This window comes from Carlito syrichta, unplaced genomic scaffold (genome assembly GCF_000164805.1).
Source record: "Carlito syrichta isolate Samal-C Ts95f unplaced genomic scaffold, Tarsius_syrichta-2.0.1 Scaffold312601, whole genome shotgun sequence".
In the NCBI taxonomy this organism is placed as follows: Eukaryota; Metazoa; Chordata; class Mammalia; order Primates; family Tarsiidae; genus Carlito; species Carlito syrichta.
In genome coordinates this window covers 200,315-222,895 of record NW_007256697.1, presented here as the reverse complement: position 1 = coordinate 222,895, position 22,581 = coordinate 200,315, and the positions used below count along the sequence as shown (strand labels likewise).

General features: G+C 38.2%; 1 protein-coding gene across 1 annotated transcript in view; it reads left to right on the top strand.

Annotated features, from left to right (window-relative positions):
* The window catches only part of LOC103272474 (solute carrier family 12 member 1), a 71,765-nt gene that overhangs the window by 15,718 nt on the left and 33,466 nt on the right, over window positions 1-22,581 (top strand). The window contains exons 7-11 of the mRNA XM_008069963.1: window positions 774-929; window positions 4,422-4,521; window positions 5,580-5,691; window positions 14,706-14,846; window positions 17,941-18,047. Coding sequence (XP_008068154.1) covers window positions 774-929; window positions 4,422-4,521; window positions 5,580-5,691; window positions 14,706-14,846; window positions 17,941-18,047 — 616 coding nt within the window. The remainder of the gene's footprint in view (window positions 1-773; window positions 930-4,421; window positions 4,522-5,579; window positions 5,692-14,705; window positions 14,847-17,940; window positions 18,048-22,581) is intronic.

Sequence of the window (22,581 nt, the reverse complement as noted above, 5' to 3'; positions counted from 1 at the left end):
GGTCTTCAGGGTATATTCCCAGTAGGGGGATTGCAGGGTCATATGGAAGGTCGATTTTTAGAGCTTTTAGGAATCGCCACACTGCTTTCCACAGAGGTTGCACTAGTTTACACTCCCACCAACAGTGTAGAAGTGTTCCCTTTTCACCACACCCTCTCCAGCAGCTGTTATTTTTTGAGTTGTTGATAATTGCCATTCTGACTGGAGTTAGGTGGTATCTCAGTGTGGTTTTGATTTGCATCTCCCTGATGATTAGTGAGGTTGAGCATTTCTTCATGTGTTTGTTGGCTGCTCGGATGTCTTCAATGACTCTTAGTGACCTCTCTGCTCTCTCCAGGGGAGCAAAAAGCCCATTGTCTTAACCTTCTCTATTGTGAACCACTAAAACATTCCCCCTCCCCTCCCCTTCCTGTATATCCTACTCTTTCCATTCCTCCTTTCTCTTTTCAACTCCTGATGGCATAGATACTAGATACTTAAGGTTAGGTAGTTTGGGAAGATGATCACAGGTATGCAGGGGTATGGAGGGGTCATTAGTGGCCCACTTTCCAGATTATTAACATTTTATCAATTTTATAGCATCGTATGTGGTATAAGTACCACCTTTATTGATTAGGAACCCAAGATCATAGGAAAATAATAACAGAGTTAGAAAACTGGCCTGAAGGTTCTGATTCTTTATGTCAGGAAGAGACGTTACCTGTATTCTTATAATATGCAGTGATATGTTAGCAGTAGAGTGGAGGTTTTTCTTCTGTATGTGTTTTTTTCAGGATGGAGACCTGCATATGGAATTTATAATATGTGGGTATCCCTTTTTGGAGCTGTTTTGTGCTGTGCAGTCATGTTTGTCATCAACTGGTGGGCAGCTGTCATCACCTATGTCATTGAGTTCTTCCTCTATATCTACGTGACTTATAAAAAGCCAGGTAAGAAAAGGACTGTGAAGGATGGAATTTCCAAATCTCTTGCTATCTACCCATTTATCAAGCATTTATTGAGTAGCTGTCTTATGAGCTTTGATGAGTAGCATGTAGGGTGGATATTAATATAATGTAATATAATAATAACAATATGTAATTTTGTTGAGTTCCTAATATATGTCATGCACTCATTTAATCCTCACAAAAATACTATACATTAGGTATTATTAGTCCCATTTCATAGGTGAAGAAACTGGGATTTAAACAGCTGACCATTTGCCAAGGTAAGAGCAGGCTGTGATAGAACTGACATTTTAACCAGAGCATATATGATACCAAACCCCACAAGCTTTCCATTATATTACCATCTGCCTCTACTATCCTGATAAATGAGATATATTTTTTGTCCTCAAAGAGTTCAGAGTCACACTTAAGTAATTATTTATGATACAACATAGTAAGCACCATTCAAGTAATATGAACAAATTGCTGACAAAAGGGGAGGCAGCAGTTAACTTTTATTAGAATTGTCTAGGACGACTTTCCTGGTCCATGGTTTGTGTTTTCAGGGTCAAGCATTCAGTAGGAACTTAATAAATATTTGTTGGATGTTTAAATCATCAAGGGTTTTTTTTGTTTGTTTGTTTTTAAGAAGCAGTTAGGGGTTAGTTCATCACACAGAGTCAGGGAGTGATATCCTAGGCAGAAGGCAAAACATGAGTGAAGTTAAGGTCACATACAAGTGCCTGGTGGCATATTTGGGAAACCTCAAGACCTGTAGCATGCATAGAGCTCCTGAGTGCTAAGAAGAAAGAGCATGGGGTGAGTCTGGAAGGGTAGGTGAGGGCCAGGTAAATAAGAAACTTAAATGTCATGCTAAAAAATCTGATATTGTGAGCAACAAGAAGATGCCATAGGTTACTCAGGTGGGGAAATGTAATTGGATCTGAACCTTGGATGTTGACTTTAGAATCAGATGGATTGAAGCTGGGAGAGGCTGGAGACACAGAGTGCAGTGCTGAGAGGCCCTGACCACCTTCACATTGCCCTCACCCTTACTCTGCCAATACAACAGAGCTCGTAGTTAATACCTTGGAGGGGTTTGTTTTGCTTTTTTCTTATTACTTTGTATATTTTGAACATCGGGCATAATATTATATATGGTAAAACTCACTCATCTTAGATGTACGGTCTACAGGTTTTGACAAACTTGTACAGTATTGTAATCATCATCACAATCAAGATAGAGGACATTTCCATCATTCCCAGAAGTTCCCTTACATCCCTATGTTTTAATCTCTCCCCCACCAATTTAGCCCCTGGCAACCACTTTTCTGATTTTTGATCCTATACCTTTGCCTTTTCCAAAATACCATATAAATAGAATCAATAATACATAGCCTTTAAGAATGACTCAAAGGCTAGTGCTTTTAGATTTATTCATATTGTTGCACATATAAGTAGTTTGCTCGTTTGTACTGTTCGATAGTAGTCTATTGTATGAATGTCATAATTTTTTTTAAAAAACCTGTTCATCAATTGGTGGATATCTAGGTTGTTTCCAGTTTAGAGTGATGATATATAAAGCTGCTGTACACATTCACCCACAGGACTTTGTGTGGACGTGTTTTCATTTCCCTCATGTAAATATCTAAGAGTGGGATTTCTCATTATATAGCAAGTGTAAATGTAACTTTATAAGAAACTGCCAAAGTGTTTGTCCATACCAGTAGTGTCATTTTCCAGGTCTACCAGGCATGCATAAGAGTCTTCATTGCTCCACATCTTTGTTAGCATGTAGTATTGTCAGTTGATCTTTTAAAAGCCATTCTAATAGAAGTATAGTGCCATCTCATTGTGGTTTAATTTGCATTTTCTCAGTGACTAATGATGTTGAACATCCTATTTGCCATTCATATATCTTCTTCAGTAAAGTGTCTGTTTAAATCTTTTGCTCATTTCTTTCCATTTTTTTAATCCAGTTGTGAGAGTTCTTCATGTATTCCAATACAAATCTTTTAACAGTATTTCTTATGCAAATATTTTCTCTAGGTCTGTGACTTCTCTTTTTATTTTCCTTACAATTTTTTTGAAGTACAAAAGTCCTTAACTTTTTAAATGAAGTCTAATTTATCTTGTTTCTTTTATGTTTTGTTATTTTGCATCTGATATAAGGTGTCTTTCCCTCTAAGGTCCAAACTTCTTCTAAAAGTTTTAATGCCTTGGGAATTGCACTTACATTCACTATCCATTTTGAGTGAACTTTTGTACATGGTGTGAGGTGTTATTCAAGGTTCATTTTTTGCATACACATGTCCAATTGACTAGTAGGGTTTTTATTCCTATAAAAATAAACCGTCTGAGGTATGCTTAGTGCTGGGTGCACAATCAATGTTAATCTTCTTTATCTCCATTTAATTGTCCTCCACCCATTTCCCTGACTCTCCAGAGCAAGCCTGGGAGGCTCTGTCTGTCATTGGAGTGTATCTGTACATTCCTGCAAAGACTTTCTCTCATAAAACTTAGAGGATCCAGGCCAGGCATAGTAGCTAATGTCTATAATCCCAGCACTTAGGGAGGCCAAGATGGGAGGATCATTTGGGGCAGAAATTTGAGACTAACTTGGGCAGCATAATGAAACCTCATCTCTACAAAAAATAGAAAAAATTGCTGGACATAGTGGTGCATGCCTGTTGTCCCGGCTACTTGGGAGGCTGAGGCGGGAGGATCACTTGAGCCTGAGGTCAAGGTCGCAACTCTACCCACCTCAAACTACAACCCCTCACAGTGCCAGGTGCCACCTTCCATGCATGCAGATAGAACTATGATCACACCACTGTACTCCAGTCTGGGCAACAGAACAAGTCCTTGTCTCAAGCAAACAAACAAACTTAGAACTTCCGTTTAATATTTAAATTTGTCGAAAAACAAAACACAAGACAAGGAATAGTAGAGCTGACCTCCGTTATGATAAAGATCAGATTCTAAAATGTCAAACTAAAATGCTTGTTGAAGAACTTGACCCTCTTCGTGGAAATCTAGAAATGGGAATGCTTGTGCTATTCAGTTTTGTTACTATTCAAAATATAAAGATGACTGCACACTATCAGTGTGTACAGAAATGCTGCTTTTCCTTGCAGTTTAAGAATTTGTGAAGACAACTTGAATTTATTCAGTGACTGACCAATTTCCCAAGTCTATCTGCCTGCAATGTGGTTATCACACAGCCTTTCCCACAGGGCAAGATTTCTAGGACTTCAGCTTTACAGTCTGATTTTCCGCTGGAAAGAAGTCTCGCTTCTTAGGATTCACATAGTGTTCACAGAAGGACACAATGCACTTTTTAGGAAATACTACATTGTACTTTCTCTAATTTGGGCACTCATCACTGCTGGCATAGCCAAGAAAAATCATAGAAGAGAATGGCTTATAAAAATTATTCATAGTATACAGAGGAAAGGTCGATGCTTTTTATACCAATTTCCCCTTTATCCACAGATGTGAACTGGGGCTCCTCCACACAGGCTCTTTCCTACGTGAGTGCTTTAGACAATGCCTTGGAATTAACCACAGTGGAGGACCATGTGAAAAATTTCAGGTAAACTTGGCTTCTCAGGTATCCTGGTGTTCTTCCACATTAGAAGTGACTTTCCTTTATGGTAAACAAGTGCTTCAGAGTAGTTAAACGCTTTATGGGTATATTCTAAAAATAAGTCATCATGCAAAACTGCTACATTTTCATGACAGCACCTGCTGTACATGAGTGCTTCTTTCCTGCCACACTGAACTCTGTCCACCCCAAACTATAGCTCCTCACAGTGCCAGGTGCCACCTTCCAAGCCTGGAGATAGAGAGGTGGACTAAGTGATGTGATTTCAAAGAGGTGTTCCTAATCCCCATACACCTTATTCTGGCATTGTCTCCATGCAGCTTAAAGTTTCATGGTTTGCTGAATTCTCCTAGGAAAACAACATTTTGAGTTCTTCATTAGTTGTATCTTATTTTGAATGGAAACTCAAAACACAAACTTGAAAGGAGGATAAAGAAAAGTAGCATAAAAATCATGATTGGAGCCGGGCTTGGTGGCTCAGCCTGTAATCCCGTGCCTTTGGGAGGCTGAGGTGAGTGGATTGCCTGAGCCTGCAGGTTCGAGACCCCCCTGGGCAGCGAGACCTCATCTCTACAATAAATCAAAAAATCAGCCAGGCGTGGTAGCGCGTGCCTGTAATTCCGGCTACTTGGAAGGCTGAGGCGGAAGACTTGCCGGAGCCCAGCGGGTCGAGGCTGCGGTGGCCGGGAGCAGCCACTGCACTCCAGTCTGGGCGACAGAGTGAGACTCCAACTCAAAAAAAAAAAAAAATCATGATTGGAAGGAACAAATTGTGTTGGGATTTGGAGTAAGGTGGAGCCCAGAGGAAAAAAGACAAGGAAGCCACAAGACCACCTTTGCCTTACTTCACACTTTTTGCTGTGACTAAGAATACAAAGAACTTAGGGTTTCAGGCAGGGCAATTCAAAAATACTGGTGGGAAAGCCACAAAATAGTAAAGAGACAAATTGTCCTTGTTCTTCCAAATCTTCTGTATCTGCCATTCCCAATGAGCTCACAGACTTCCTGAAAATGGTCAATTCTCACAACCTTTTTTCCATTTCCAGGCCCCAATGCATTGTCTTAACAGGAGGACCCATGACAAGACCCGCTCTCTTGGACATAACTCATGCCTTTACCAAGAACAGTGGCCTTTGCATCTGTTGTGAAGTCTTTGTGGTAAGAGCCACTTCACCCAGGGGAAGTGCATTTTCCTTCCTGCTCACTTTGGGTTATTTTAGCAAGCAGAAAAGGTGCAAGCAGTGATAGGAACATAGTAAAAACAGTTTAGACAAGAGGCATATGCCTTGATTCATAGAGCAAGGACTAGCGAGGGCCTGTGATCCTGAATTTAAACGGGTAGAATAAATGTGTTTCAGATTTCACAGGAGACAAGCTAAAAGTGATAAATATTTCCCAATGATGGCCTTTGAGACAAGAAAAAGAGAACTGGCTCAGAAATCAAATGAACGCATTTGGAGTGATAACCGCCTACAGAAATATAAAAGGATGGAATGAGCCAGAGAGAGTGCTAACTGATGAGAAAAAAACCGAACATAATGGCCTTAAATGACAGCACATAGAATTTAGATTAAATATTTGGATAAATCTGATGATGCTACAGTTATCTAGGGAACTAAACTAAGTTTTCCATGCCTTAGATAAATATTCAGAGTTAAATGAATTCTTTTTCATTCAGGAACTATGTAGTAGACTGATAACTTACTGGTAATTTTCCTAGAAGGTATTCAAAGTAGGTGCTAGATATTTAGCCATAATTATTGACCAATTTCTCAAGTATGAAGAAAGCATTAAAATTATGATAAAATAATAAGTCTAAATCCTCCAAACTAGCCTACTTCTAGTTGTATTCCCATAACATACACACTCTGTCATACACACACACACACACACACACACACACACACACACACACCCCATTCAAAATCCTCAGCTATCAATGTATTTTATAGTACTTAAGTACTTATCTATTCTTCAAGGAATTTTCTACAGTTTTTCTTATCCAAGCCACACAATAGCCTTGTGAGGCAGGAAAGAAAAGAAACCTTGTTATCATTTTACTGATTGGGAAAGAGAGATTCAGGAATATTAAATTATTGCACTGGATCACATGGCAAGTAAGTGGCAGAGCCAGTATGTCAGCTCAGGTCACCTGAGTGTGTTTTGTGTCACACTATGAAGAGAAAGAAATAGATTTGTATACTGGGATACAATTAGAATCAATTAGAATACAATTAGAATCAGGGAGCACTACTGAAATTTCCAAAATCTGATGAGGTGTGGGGTTGTCAGGTAGTCGTGTGGCTCTTGAGCCAGTCAACTCTGCCATGATGCAGGGGGCTAGTTTACCACATGTCATCATGACCAGCCCTTAAGCATCTTTTTACACTTGGCGATATTCTAAATGTTCTATGAAGCAAGTTGGTCATAGCCTTTTTCCTCCAATGCTTATATGATAGTAACTCAAGCAATATAACTCAATGCAATGCAATTATCTGGTAGGGGGTGGAGAGACTCTTACTGAGTACGTAAGATTGACAGGCTAAGTAATGACCAACTGTGACTCCAGAGGAATTTTAAAAATCTTATCAAGCATCCTTCTCTCATATTATCAACTTCGGTGCCCTGGATTAGTGGATTTCATTTTGACCAATATAATATAGGGGCCAGTTTTGATAGAATAAGCAGTTTGGGGTGTTTTTCTTCTCCAGCAATTTAGAGCAAATTTAGTTTAGCAGGCAATAAAATATCTTTAGGACGGGAGAAATAAACTGAAAGTCGAAACAGTCATATATTGGCCAGCAAGAAAAGGTCTCAGAGACAAGAGATATGGCTTTTAATTAACCCTTTGCTGCTTTAACTCTGATAAAGGAGTATGATGTTGAACCATCATTTCATTTTAAGTAGGTACCTGAGTCTGTGTCTCCAATGGTCCTGGCTGTCGGACATATATGTTAGGTCACATTATACATTACTATGCTGGTCTCTCCATCTAGGGCCCAAGAGTCTTGCTCCCAGGTACTGAGGTTCTCTTGGGTACAGAAAATACTTACTGCATCCGTTAATGACTTTCCACTTAGTTACTTTCTGTGAGCTCCTGGGGCTGCAGATGTTGTCAGCATTTTTATACTTTCAGGCTCATTCGTCAATCGTCTTTGCAAAGAAACAGATGGAAGGGGATGTAGGGGGAGTCAGCATACCGTTAGACATTTGTTTCCAAAAGCACAATGCTTGATGGTTAGGCCAACCTTGTGGTAAATGTTAAATAGTGATGATGATAAGAGAATGATAATTTAGTTTTAAACTCTAGGAAGTTAGTGCTCATGGGCTTTTGGGAATAACAGTCAAGTTCTGAATCACTATTTTAGCTGTGAGTCCCTTAGGCACATAATTTCATCTCTCTGTACCTCAATTTTCTGTTATAAAAGGAAATTGATAAAAAATAGCACCTGTGTCATAGAGTTGCTGTGAGAATTGTATAAGATAATCTTTCTGGTGCTGAGTTCACAGTCTGGCAAATAGTTAATGCTAAATTAATTTTAGTTGTTCTTGTTGATATTGCTACTATCATTATTTTTGGTATGTTATAGTTGCCACTTTTATTCCAGAAATATATTACCCTCAGCAAAAACCTAAAGCATCCCCTTTTAGAAAAACCAGGTCCAGACACTTGATTTTGAACTTTTTAGGTATGCAGCGCTTGCTCATGGTGGAACAATAAGATATATACTCCTACTAAGCACAGGACAGCAGGCTATTGAAGCACTTACTTAACGTGCTGTTACACTACCAGAAAGGAGAAGACCCAGAACTCACTGGTATTTTGATGTGGATGTGTAGCTGGAAAACATGTGGCCACAGCTGCCATTTCCAAAAACCATGACGTTTTTAAAGAGCTTGAAGTCATGGCCCTTGCAACTGCTGAAATTGAAACTAAAAAAGCTATATTCTTTCCTGAGCCCCAAGCATCCACTTTGGCCTTCAAACTAACTCTTAAACTCATCCATCAGAACTCTTCCTTCCTCTTTATGCTTTTTTCCTTCTTGGCCTAAAGCTTTTAAATGAGGGACTCTTTATCAATACAAATTAGGGGACTCATTTTAAAGAACTCAGTTTGATAATTTTTAAAATGTTGCCTATTCTTCTCATTTGAACTACCATAAAATAAATAAAAGACATACTTCTATTCCAAGAGGTGTTATATTTAACATGTAAGTAAGTTTGTTATATTATGACACATCCCTATCACCATAGGAAGTCTAGAGGGAGTGAGACTTCACTTTGTAGTAGCCCCTCATATTTCAAGCCATAACCAGGTTCATCAGGTATAGCAAAAGGCAAGTATTAACCAGTGCAGATTGTAACTTCCACCAGTTCTACCCTACATACCGTGACACAAATAAGCACCACCTCTGTCAATGAGTTTCCTCTCATATGTCATTCATAGTAGATGGAAAGTTAATTAAACCAGTCATTGCAGATAACTTAGTTGAATTTATGAACCCATTATTTTCTGGGCATACTACATTCAATTCTAAAAGTCTTCAGGGCTTGTATCAGACTTATCTTTCCCGTGTGATAAGGTATCATACTGCAGCAGTCCCTCACTCATATACTTCTCAATTTTCATTTAAAGACAGGGATTTTTTAAAATTAAAACAAATAAAAACAGATATACTTTTAAAGATCAAAAGCAGATATACTTTTAAAGATCAAAAGATCTGATATTTGGAATGCAAATCAGATAAAACCAAAAACATGGCACTTAACTCTTTTCTAAATTATTGTTTGTCTTAAATTTGCAAAAAGTTTTCAAGTCTACAGCATCTTTCATCAAGTATGTTGTATTGTGCTGGTGGCTCAAAAATAAATTTTTTAAAAAGACATTGTTTTTTATTTTGATACATTAGGGAAAATATCAGATTGAATCCTATGAAATTTGCATTTTTGTAAATAAAAATTATTGAATCCTGGCTATTTCCTATGGCTCAACTATATAAACTCAAATGAGACCTATATTCTACCTATCTTCATTAATAACTGTTAACATTTTTGTAACAGATGCTTTCACTCACTTGTAAAATGAAATAAACCACTACGGATCAAGCTAAAGTTCACTTTATGACCACTCCAGACCCCTGGCTCTCTCCCTCTCCAGAGGCAAAGTTGTCTGAGCTTAATAGGTATTCTCATCATCTTACACATGTGTACCAAGATGTAAACCTATTTTCATTCATGTTTTTCTTACTCTTTAATATTACTCTAGGCCTGATTATTCTCTTCTCAGTTGTAAAGGAGAAAAAGGATAGCTTTTGACCAGATTCCTCATGTAGAGCCCCTCTTAACAAAATTGCATACTTACTGTTTCCCTTTTTCCTTTTTTCTAAAAATGTTTAAAATATCTTAACAAAACATAAAGCTCTCTTTAAATTTTCTCTTAGAAAAATTCTCAAGAAAATTTGAAGAAGACACTTATCTCCTAACTCTGTGGCATAACGGAGTGCAGATGAAACCCAGATAACCCTGGGAAAATTAAAATTCTCTTTTTTTTTGTTTCTTCAGCTCTTCTTAACGTCAACTCTCACATCCACCAAGAGGAAAACTTATTCCTTTTAGAAGCATCTTTTTCTACTTTTGTCATGAGCCTCTGTTACAATGTTCATAAAACAGTGACATGACTGTTGAAAGAATGAAATAACCTGTGAATGGGCACAAAAATGCATGATGGGATAAAATATGGATGAAATCAGAAAGGGAAAAATTCTCCTTCCCACAATTCCATCCAGAACAGCAATGAAAATAAAGACAGACCAAAAAAACAAAAAAACAAAAAAAACAAAAAACTCTCAATGTTAAAAAAAAAAATTTGGAAAGAAACTTGCAGTTGGCCCAAACTCCTCAATTTGATACTACTGGTATTAGAACTTCTTTGCAAATTCTTTTTCATGATATTCATTTATTTGAAATAGTACTACTTCAACTTCTTCTCTAGACTAATAATTTGAAATTCTTTACCCCTTTCTCAATCGATATCAAAGCTATAACATGTAAGGGATTTTTAAAGCTTCTTTGTTCAAATCCTGAATTAATGTTTGTACTCATATTTTGGATCTCAACTGAAGCTAATCTCTAGCAAAATCTACTTTTGAAACTATGACACATTTGAATATTGGATGTTTGTATTCCAATGTGTCTTCCTTCTTTGTTAGTTTGCTTTCTTCTTACTATATATATATTGCAATCTTCTTGCCTCACATTAATAAGTGTGTTACAAGGATATTATAATCGTTTTTAGCAAAGAGAGATTCTGCCTGAAATATTTTTATGATTTCTCAATATGGCAAGTTTAGGCATAAAAGTAAATCTCTCTGTCACAATTAATGCTTAATCTGGATTTTTGTAATACTAATAGACATGTATTAGACTGTATTTATTTAAATAAATGCCATTTCCCCCCAGGGGTTCTCAGTTATTGTGGAACAACTCAACATTCTAATGGTCTAACATCTTTCCTAACTGTTGGTTATTCCTCTGCCTGATGGTGGTTGTTACCACTGAGCTTCCTTGAATACAATATTCCATCTTTTCTTTGCAGTTGATGATGTCTAGAATGCCCAAGGAAGGCCTAGCAATTCAAAATGCACCGACAGTCTGGAAACCTGAGCTAAATTTGCTCCATATGACATATCTTTTTTTAGGTCTTTTGGTTTAATAACTGTCCTCCCTAACTCTCTACTTTTTCTATCTTCATTGAAGTTTCTTGTTTTTTAAACTTCCTTTAATGTGAAGTCATCCAAACTGGTTTTGTTTGTTTGTTTGTTTGTTTTTATTTGTTTTGAGTAGGGGGTCTCACTCTGTTGCCCAGGCTGGAGTACAGTGTCGTGATCATGGCTCACCACAGCCTCAAACTCTTGGACTCAGTCTCCCAAGTATCTGGGACTACAGGCTCACACCACCACACCTGGCTAGTTTTTTATAATTTTTTTGTAGAGATGAGGTTTCACCATGTTGGCGAGGATGGTCTTGAACTTCTGGACTCAAGAAATCTCCCATCTCAACCTCCCAATGTACTGGGATTATAGACATAAGCCACTGTGTCCAGCCCATCTAAACCTTTTTTAAAAAAATCAGAGTCTCACTCTTTCACCCAGGCTGGAGTGCAGTGACATGCTCACAGCCACCACAGCCTCAACTCACCTCAGTCTTCCAAGTCGCTGGAACCACAGGCGTTCACCACCACGCCCAACTAATTTTTTGATTTATTGTAGGGATGAGCTCTTGCCATGTGGCTCTCAGACTGGTCTCAAATCCCTGAGTTCAGGCAATCCTCTTGCCTCTGCCTCCCAAAATGCTGCAATTACAGTCACTGTGCCCAGTCAAACTGTTTTGAAAAGGTGTCAGGTTCTAGAAAATATACTAGAAAAAATAAATTATAAAGAATCTGATATAATTTACATAGAATATTAAAACAGAAGGGACTCTAGACATCATCTAATGCTGTGTAATAGAAATAGACTATTTGCCACATATGTAATGTAAATTTCTAGTAGCCAATTAAAAAGGAAAAAAGAATTAGGTAAAGTTATTTTATTAAAACAGAAGGGACTCTAGACATCATCTAATGCTGTGTAATAGAAATAGACTATTTGCCCACATATGTAATGTAAATTTCTAGTAGCCAATTAAAAAGGAAAAAAGAATTAGGTAAAGTTATTTTAATAATATTTTATTTAACCCAATGCATCCAAAATATTTTAATTTCAATATGCAATCCATATAGAAACATTATCTCGGTATTTTATATACGTTTTTATACTAAGACTTTGAAATCCAGTGTGTAGTTTATACTTTTGGCACTTCTCAGTGTGAACCAGTCACATTTCAAATGTTCGGCAGCAACATGTGGATAACAGGCTATCATACTGGACAGTGATGACCTAGACAATTGCCTCATTTTTTAAAATGTAGAACATGAGCCAGGCTCGGTGGCTCAGCCTGTAATCCCGCACCTTGGGAGGCTGAGGTGAGTGGATTGCCTGAGCCCATGGGTTCAAGACCTGCCTGGGCAACTTGGTGAGACCTCATCTCTACAATAAATAAAAAAATTAGCCGGTCGTGGCAGCGCACGCCTGTAGTTCCAGCTACTCGGAAGGCTGAGGCGGAAGGCTCGCCGGAGCCCAGCAAGTCGAGGCTGCGGTGGCCGGGAGCGTGCCTATGCGCTTCAGTCTGGGCGACAGAGTAAGACTCCAACTCAAAAAAAAAAAACAACAAAAATCTGTAGAACATGTATCAAGAGAGGGCAAATGACATACCCAGGGTATCAACTAGTCAGAGCCTGAGTCAGATCTAAGCCCAACATTCTGATTCCCAGTTCAGTGTTCTTTCAACTCTGTTAAAGAACAAACACAGTAATAGAATCAGGTTTGGGGATTCAATGAGACTGTGAGCACTTATGAAGATACTAGTTCGGGAAACTGATTTTTAGTGACAAGTTCTATCCTTTCTTAAAGGTCAATGCTAGTTCTTTTTTCTTTTCTTGTTGTAATTCAATCCAAAAAGATATTCCTGATTGTCTATCATGTGCCTGACAAGATATAAATCTATTTTCTTATGGAAGATACATCAGCTTTGGATGATCACTTAATATTTTTCAGATATTGTACTAGGTACTTTATTATTACTATTTAAAACAACCTTGCAGAATAGAGTGTTTATCTCCATTTTTAAACTAAGATATCAAAGCTCAGAGAAAATTAATTACCTCTGAAGTGGCCAAGCTTAGATTTGAGACCAGCTCTGTCTAATCACAAAGCCTTGGCTTTTTTTTCCCCCCTGAATCTCTATACCCTTTCTCTCCAATTCAAGACCCTCTAAGACTGTGACTCCAAGAGTGGTCTAAGGATCGGCAGCATGTGTGTCACTGGGAACATGTTAGAAACGCAAAATCTGGGGTCTCGCTTCAGACCAACAGACAACATTTTATCAAGATCCTAGATGATTCATATAAAATCTGAAATATCGCAACAAAATATAAATCTCCCTATGAATTAAAAGAATTTCCCAGGAAAACAGATTTATATCTTGTCAGACACCTGGTAGACAATCACAAATATTAACATGAGAAGAAAAAAGAGCTGGCTTGGACTTTTAAGGAAGGATAAAACTTGTCATTAAAAATGAGGTCCTGGCCAGACTCGGTGGCTTAGCCTGTAATTCCAGCACTTTGGGAGGCCGAGGTGAATGGATTGCCTGAGCCCACAGTTTGAAACAAGCCTGGGCAACTTGACGAGACTTTGTCTCTATAATAAATAAATAAATAAAAATTAGTCGGGCATGGTAGCACATGCCTGTAGTTCCGGCTACTTGGAAAGCTGAGGCGGAAGGATCGCTGGAGCCCAGCAGGTCAACGCTGGGGTGACTGTGAGATTGTTACTGCACTCCAGCCTGGGCGAAGGAATGAGACTCCAACTCAAAAAAAAAAAAAAAAAAGTGAGCTTCCTGAACTAAATCTTGAAATTATAAATTGCCTTATCAACCATTACAACACCTGCCTCTTTCTCTCTTATTCTCTTCCACTCTTCTTATCATACACATGTGAACTTTTGCTCCCACCAAATTTATTGAATGACAAGAAAATGTTAATTTATTTGAGTAGGTATTCTTAACCATACAAAAAAGCAATGCATCAGTCAAACAGAATTGTCAAGATGTGCAGTTTGTGGCAATATTTGCAGCTCACCATGTTCTGCCTCCCCAGAGCTCTATTTCTTGAAATTGGGCTCTAGCTAAGATTTCTTTTGTTTTCCTAAAAGGCTTTCGCTGTTGAGTCAAAGGTTGATTGTGTATTTACCCTGTGCCTCCTCAATTACATTTTCAGCATTTTCCTCTTGTGCCATGATGCCCTCAGCTCTTCCTTTGCTTTGGCATGAGGCAGTTAATTAAGCAGGTGTTAATAAGTCCAGACATTTTAGGTGGAAAGTGAATGATATGAATAGCACGGATTCTCTCCAAAAGGTTGAATCTGTGTGAACCCTGTTTAGTGAGGTGTTTTTCCCTCTTTCCCATTTCTTAACTCAATGGGGCATTGCTGGCTATTTTTGTCCTTTAGAAAACAACAGCAGTGTGATGTATAATAGCAGGACTTCTAACCAGTATTTCATCGTGTCGTACAGGGACCGCGCAAGCTGTGCGTTAAGGAGATGAACAGTGGCATGGTGAAAAAACAGGCCTGGCTTATAAAGAACAAAATCAAGGCTTTTTATGCTGCAGTCGCGGCAGACTGTTTCAGAGATGGTGTCCGAAGTCTCCTTCAGGTGAGTTGAGGAAATAAGCACAGAGGCAAAAGACAATTAGTGCTCCGAGTTAATGTGATACTCTGGAAGTGAATGGCTGTAGTTAGGCAGCCCCACATCTGAGATCAATGCAGATGGTTAAGGAATTCATTTCAAATTCCTGGGGATAGGCAGAACTAGAACAAAAGCAGAGAAGTTCTATTACAATGAACTATGAATGATACACTGGAAATGGAAAATGAGGTTGCCTTTGGCCACCAGCATACATTCTGCCCCCATACTTATTGAAATGCAAATTTGTTCTGGTGGTTGACGACATTCAGGATCCTATTGAAGCTTCAAACTATTTTTGTATTTCATACTGCATATAGCAACGCTCAAGTCAGGCATTCTTTTCCTTTTTTCTTTTGCAAATGGTGTGAGGACAGCTGCTAGACTCAACTAAATTAATGCCTGGTGATCTGGGCGTAAAATCTCCCTATCCTCCTGAATTACTTCCAGAATGTTGAGTAAAATGTAATAATTTCTACAGCTCAACCTTAAATCCCACAGTGTCCATCTTTTCTCCCCTATTCTTTTCTTTTTCCTCCCCTTCTTTGCCTCTTCTATAGTAAGTATATAAAATCTCTCCCTAGTTCCAATCTTCATAATTTAGTGCCAAAGAAATCTTAAAACAATCCAAGAGACCCTCAGAAATTGTAGGACTTGGCTTTCTGGACATTTTGGCTTTAATCTGATTGAAAACTCCTAATTCTATGTATACCAAATGGTGTATTTGACTTTCAGAGTTGTCACATCGACTGTCAGAAGTCAGGACTGCATCAAGGTAACTCTGATGTTTATGAAAGGAAAAAATATTGGTTAAGCTGTAATATGTTAGGGATTAAGAGTATTTGATGCATTTCTGTCTCTAATATCCCTTAAGAATATTCGCAAAGTAGCTGCGTATGCAGAGAATCCATTTCTAAAAGACCTATTACCCACAATGAGCCTCTTTCATCTGTTATTAATTTGCTAAACCATGGAAATAGGTGTTAGCATTGCAAGATGCTGATTTTTCTTTCAGTTGTGAGTTATTTTTCAGTTGCTCTTTGGTTAAATATATTGGGAAGATTACTCAACATAAAATTATAACAGAAAATTTGTAAAATAATAACATTTTCAACCAGGAATGGGAAAACAGACATAGAATAAGAGCAGGGAAGGAAAAGATGGTATGGAAAATTATTATTATATTAATCCAGAAGAAATGGTAAAAAAAATTTTTGAACATGCATAAATTCACATGAATTTCTTCAAATAAAAGTGGAGTACAGTGGGATCCCCACAGGACAGAGTGATATTCAAGGGAAGTTCTGCAATTGTATCATTTTGGATAAAACCTTCTTTGCATGTCAGAAGTTCTGGTATGAATTACCACATCCTCAAACTGTAGTCATAGAAAAGACTACATCCATGCTGCCACACATCTGCCAAGGGCCACATGAGGGCTCCTAGGAGCTGCGGAACTAAAAGCAATACGCCAAATGTGTCAGAAGCAAAGTTTATTTCGGGAACCCCCCCATCACTGTCTATCTCCTTCCACTTGCTACTGTCCTCTCTAAAATGTCCAGCTCTGGTCACTTTTTTCACTACTCCCATGGCCCACAACAGCCTTCTACCACTCCTACTGCCCTGCTTATTTTTACCTGTCAGCATCTAACCAAATTCCAAGACTCAGAAGAAATGCCACCTCTCCCGTGAAGCTGACCATGAATCTGCAGCTGGAAGTCAAGTTTTCTTCCTTTGTACTTCCCTATGAGTTTCTATTGCATTTGTACTTATATTAGAATTATGAGGGGGACAAAAAAATTCTGTAATTTATTTATAAAAGTTGTGGATTTATTCTTACATGTTTAAACTTCAGTCACCTCTAAAGTACTCTCTGTCTGATGCAATGCACCTATCTAGACCCTTTTTCCATTGCTCAAAACAGTTTTTGAACTCACCAGTTTTGATGTTTTTTGGTGTTTCTGTAGTTTTTTGTTTTACTTCTTTTACATAGGTAAAATGTTTCCTTTTGAGAACTCTTTTTCATTTGGGGAAACAAAAAAAAAATTGCTTGGGGTGAGATCAGGTGAATAGGGAGAGTGGGGCACATTATTTTCCATTGGTCAAAAACTGCTGAACATTCAGCATGGTGTGGGCAAGTGTGCTGATAAATTAACCATTTGAAATGGCAAACAGGGTGAAAGAATCTCCAAAAAAAATTCACTGAAGCTGAATGTAGTGTCTCACAAAAACCCTAGCTGGTACACTGCTGCTGATGGGTTCTTAGAACTCTTACCTAGCAGAGGTAGGCCTGTACTATAAAGGGACCACCCTCTAAAAGATAATTGGGATATTTTGGGTCACCCCTCTATTGGTGTATATCTTGTCTCCTTCATCATATATCTTTGGCCCCTTAAGGTCCAAGAATGTGCCTCACTGCTCTCCCATCAAACCTAATATAACACTTTGCTGTTCATAGGTGCTCGGTAATATTGCCTAATTAAATCTGATTAACTAGAAGTCATATCCTGTCATCTAATGGGGGGAAACAACACTTTTGATGTGTAAGATGGCTATTAATGATACTGTCATGAAGAAGATTAGGTTTTGGAAACATAGTTTAGTCACTCTTCAGTAAATAATATAAGTAAAGATTTCAGTGATCCTTGTATATAAGAATTTTCCAAACATGGGTTTTATTGCCAGTGACATTATGAATATAACAGGTAGAAATGAGCTTTGAACTGCTAAGTTACAATGTGCATACCAACAGTTAAGCTGGCCCTCACTTGATTTTAAATTATTGAACCATTTTAATGAGTGTGTCAGAAGAAATGCAAATGACTGCTAATTTAGAAAAGCTACATTTCTGTCATCTAAAATCCATTTATGGCTGAGATGATTTAGAACTAATCTTTCTATTTTATGCTTGGGTACGGGCATGAAGGACATGTACTAAAATGTAATCTAATCTTCAGAATCTTCAGAACATTACTTCAGTGCTCTTTTGAACATTATTTTTCATTTGTGGTGGTAGTTTCCCAGTACGGTAAGGATTGCCCATGTGTTTATGTCCTCTGTTTAGGCCTCAGGCTTAGGAAGAATGAAACCAAACACTCTGGTGATTGGATATAAAAAAAATTGGAGGAAAGCTCCCTTGACAGAGATTGAGAACTACGTGGGAATCATACAGTAAGTGATGGCTTTCAAGACGTGTTCTTGTTTATAAAGCACTAACCAGGGCAGTACATAACTTGTACTGCACATAACACTGTTGTGTCAGATTAAATTGCCTGAGAAGAGCACATTCCCCTGGTACTCTGAATTCTATCCCAAGGTGAAAAAGCTCTGCCAATAATAGAACTTGAGAGAGTCAGAGTATCAAAAGAGGCAGGGTGGAAGAAACATTAGTGTCAAGAAAAAGATAAATGTTTAGAGTTAAACCTTAACATCTATTTATAAGATTAAAAACAAAGAACAGCTGGGTGGTAAGGAGAAATTTTTCTTCCAAAACACCTGGATTCTTGGATTCTGGATTGTCTTCTTCTGGGCATTGAATAATTTGTTTATTATCCCAAAATCCCATATCTCCCTCTGCTGATATAAGGCTTCCAAATGCTAAGTCCCACTGCTACTGGGAGGAGCAAGAACGGCTTGTGCACAGAATTTGAGTTTTACATTGTACGTTACACTGAATAACTAAATATTTGAAGAGGCTTAGGATCTAGGTAATAACAGAGCTTAATAATAATAGATCTTAAAGGACTAGCAGGCAGCAGATGGGCATCCTTAACGGGAATTATCCCATTTAATTTTCATAAGAAGCCTTTGAAGGAAGTACTGTTGTTGATCCCATTTTACAAGTGGAGACACAGACATTAAAAAATTAGGTAACACTCAGAAAACTCACAGATTTTATTAAGTGAGAGAGCTGGAATTCCAACCCAAGACTGAATTCGAAGTTCAAACTCATGACCACAATGCTGTGCTGCCTCCAAAAGTATATATACGAGGAGGACCTCAAAATACCCAGAATTTATTTATAAAAAATTGTATATTTATTCTTACATGTTCAAACTTCAGTCACCTTCAAAGTACTCTCCGTTTGATGCAATACACCTATCAAGATGCTTTTTTCACTGCTCAAAACAGTTTTTGAACCCATTAATTGTGATGCCTTTTATTGCTTCTCCTGTTTTTTGTTTCATCTTTTCCACATTAGCAAAATGTTTCCCTTTGAGGACTATTTTCATCGGGAGAAACAAACAAACAAAAAAAGTCGCTCAGGGCAAGACTATGTGAATAGAGAGGGTGGGGTAGGGGGCCATGGGATTTTTGGTCAAAAACTCTGAACGCGCAGCACAGTGTGGGCAGGTGTGCATGTAAATCACCCACCATGAAATGGGCAAGCACATTGAAAGAATCCCAAAAGAAAAATTTCCTTAATTTGAACACAGTCTTTCACAACAACGCTAACTGGTACACTGATGCCAGTGGGTTCCTAGAACCCTCTCCTAGTGGGGGAAGCCTGTACTACAAGGGGCCTGCCCTCCAAAAAATAATTCTGTTTTTGGGGTGGTCCTCCTTCATATACCAAAAGTACTACCTGGCTTGGATCCTTGTTTTGAATAAGAGAAAACAAATTCTACACATACAGAAAGAAACAATCTAGAAAATTGAGCCTTTCTTCTGGACTTGAAAAAACCAGACTCCAGAGAGGCAATGTGTAACAACTGTCTTTTGTGTCAACACCTCTGGAAATGGAAGGTTTTCCAAGTCCAAGATCCAGCTACACTTTGATTTTATCCCATGGGCTACAGAACATGCCCTGAGAGGCAGGGCTGCACTTAAAAGTTCATCCTACACAGGGAAGAAATTCTCACACCTTCCAAATAAGCATATGCTTAGTGCTTCTTATTGCAGGTTATTTCCTCTACCCCTTGTTATAATGAGCTTCACACTTACCATTATTTGGGGCACATTTATGCAACATAGGAACAAAAGCATTCTTAGTTCTATTGAAAAGAAGCATAAGAAAATAATTTTCCTCTTCTGAACTTATAGGCATTACTAACCAAACAGAAATTCACTTAACAGTCTTCCTAATGTGAGGAACCTCTATACTAAATGCATTGTATTTCCCAAACACATACAGCTGGGATGTCATGAGCTCCCATCAGGCTCCTGCTAGTGTTGTTAAGTTCAGGAGATTAAGGCTAAACCAGGTGATCAAGACCAGAATTTTGCCAGACTCAGCAAACAGCATTTGGATATATTTAGAAAGACAGTCAGTTGCTGACCTGACATTCCCGGAAATAGATTAGATCTGTCCTCTGTTATCCAGATTCTTCAGTAAAATTTTATGTTCACCTTAGGAAACAAAAGGGTAGGGGAATAAGCAAAGAGGAAGAAATGTGTAAATCTTCACTCAAATAGTCCATAGTCTGATACAGAATTACCTGGGATCATCTTCCAACCTCCCCACCATCCCAAATGTTACAAAAATGCAAAGGGACCAAAGTAATCAAGCCAAATAATACTGAATCAAAGAGGCCTCTAGCTTTTATAGCAAATTAATAAATAACTGGTCTTCTTGGTAATAAAGTTCAGTGTTAAGGTGACTCAGACTTGTACTAGCATAAAATCTAGCTGGATTGGTAAAATTAAATTATTTTACCACCACAACAATGGGGTTAATATAGAAGAAAGAAAATCCCACATTGTATTGTAATTTCCCTTTCAATACGTGTATTCCATTTTCCTTTCCAATTTTGTGTGACTTTATGACTTAAAATAAAGTACAATATAATTGTTATTACAGGGATATTATAACAATGTAGTATGTTACCATTTTTATTTGAATAAAATATTTTAAATGTCTGTAATATCCCTAATTGTGATTTAATTTTAGTTAGAATCTGTATACATCAGTTTTTGATGGCTTCCATAACAAATTATCTAAAATTGAGAGGCTACAAACAATACATATTTTTTTTTGAGTCAGAGTCTCACTCAGAAGCCCAGGCTGAACTGCAGTGGCATGAACATAGCTACCACAGCCTCAACCTGCTGGGCTCAGGTAATTCTTCCACCTCAGCCTCCCAAGTAGCTGGGACTACAGGCATGTACCACCATGTCCAGCTAAGTTTTTCTTTTTTTTTCATAGGAATGAGGTCTCACCATGTTGCCCAGGCTGCTCTCAAACACTTGGGCTCAGGCAATCCTCTCACCTCAGCCTCCCAAAGTGCTGTATAAGCCACCACACACTGTCCAATTTTATTATCTTATGGCTCTGTGGGTTAAAAGTCTGACAAAGCTCTCACGGAACAATAACCATAGTGCAGTCCATGCATTCCCTTTGGGAGGTTCTGGGACAAGTTTCTTACCTTGCCTTTTCTAGCTTCTAGAAGCTTCCATCATGTAGGCATGTCTCAGGGCCCCCTTCTTCAATCTTAAAAGCCAGCAATGGCTGGTCAAGTCCTTCTCACATCACATTACTCTGACTTCCTTTTAAGTCTCCTAATGTCACTTTTAAGTACCCTTGTAATTATATTTGGCCCACTCAGGTAATCCAGATAATCTTCCCTATCTCAAATTCCTTAAACTAATCACATGTTCACATCTGCAAACTTCTTTTGTCATGTAAGAAAACATATTTTCAGGTTCCAGAGATTAGGATGTCTTTGGAGGTCCATTATTCTGCCTAATACAGAATCCAAATTTTTATTTTTTTTTAAGAGTGCATTGGCAACTTGGGCTAGAATACATCATTCTATTAAGTAAAGTTTATTTCTGGTTTGAATTTTGAGTGGATATTCATATTACACCAAACTTATTTATATCATTTGAAAATTCATGCTTTGGCCATTGGAAACTTGGTTGCATATGATAGGACAGTCACAGATGGCATCGTTTCTGGAGGATGACCTACTGGCAAGGGATCCTTGGTTTTAGGTCCATAGAAGATTGAACAAACTCCCCAGGAAAACATTTAAAATGATTCAAATTATTAATTGACATGTTTCGATATTTAGGACCAAAGAAAACATAGCTACAGAAACAGAGGTAAAAGAAAGAGAGCCTTTATTTCTCTTCTATATAATCTAATTCCATTGGGTTGGATATAGAAAAGAGTCATCTTAAAGTACATTGCGAAAAGGAACGTTGCTCCGAATGGCCTGTTCAGAGTCCATGCTAAAAAGTTCCTTGGAGGAACTGGAGATATTTGTGACCATGCACTTGATGTCTGAAATTCAAAAGGCATCGTCCTGTGGGGCAGGAGAGGGGTGTGGCTCATTTCAAAGGGTCTTTGAAGCCTGTCCACTCTCTGTTCTAAATATACCAGGAGTTGTTTTGCTCCCTTTATAAAAGATTAAATTAGTTTTAAAGTACACAACAAGTTATTCATCAAAATTCTAGTTGTTATTATTTAAGTAAGTTGGCTACAGTGTAAGTAATTTAGTTACCACTACTCAAAATACATTCTTTTCCTTTCTTTTTTTTTTTTTTTTTTTGAGTTGGAATCTCACTCCATCACCCAGGCTGAAGTGCAGTGGCACATGCACGGACACCCCAGCATGGACCTGGTGGGCTCCGGGGATCCTTCTGCCTCAGCCTTCCAAGTAGCCGGAACTGCAGGCATGCACTACCACACCTGGCAAGTTTTTGATTGATTGATTGTAGGGACGAGGTCTTGAACCCACGGGCTCAGGCAATCCACTCGCTT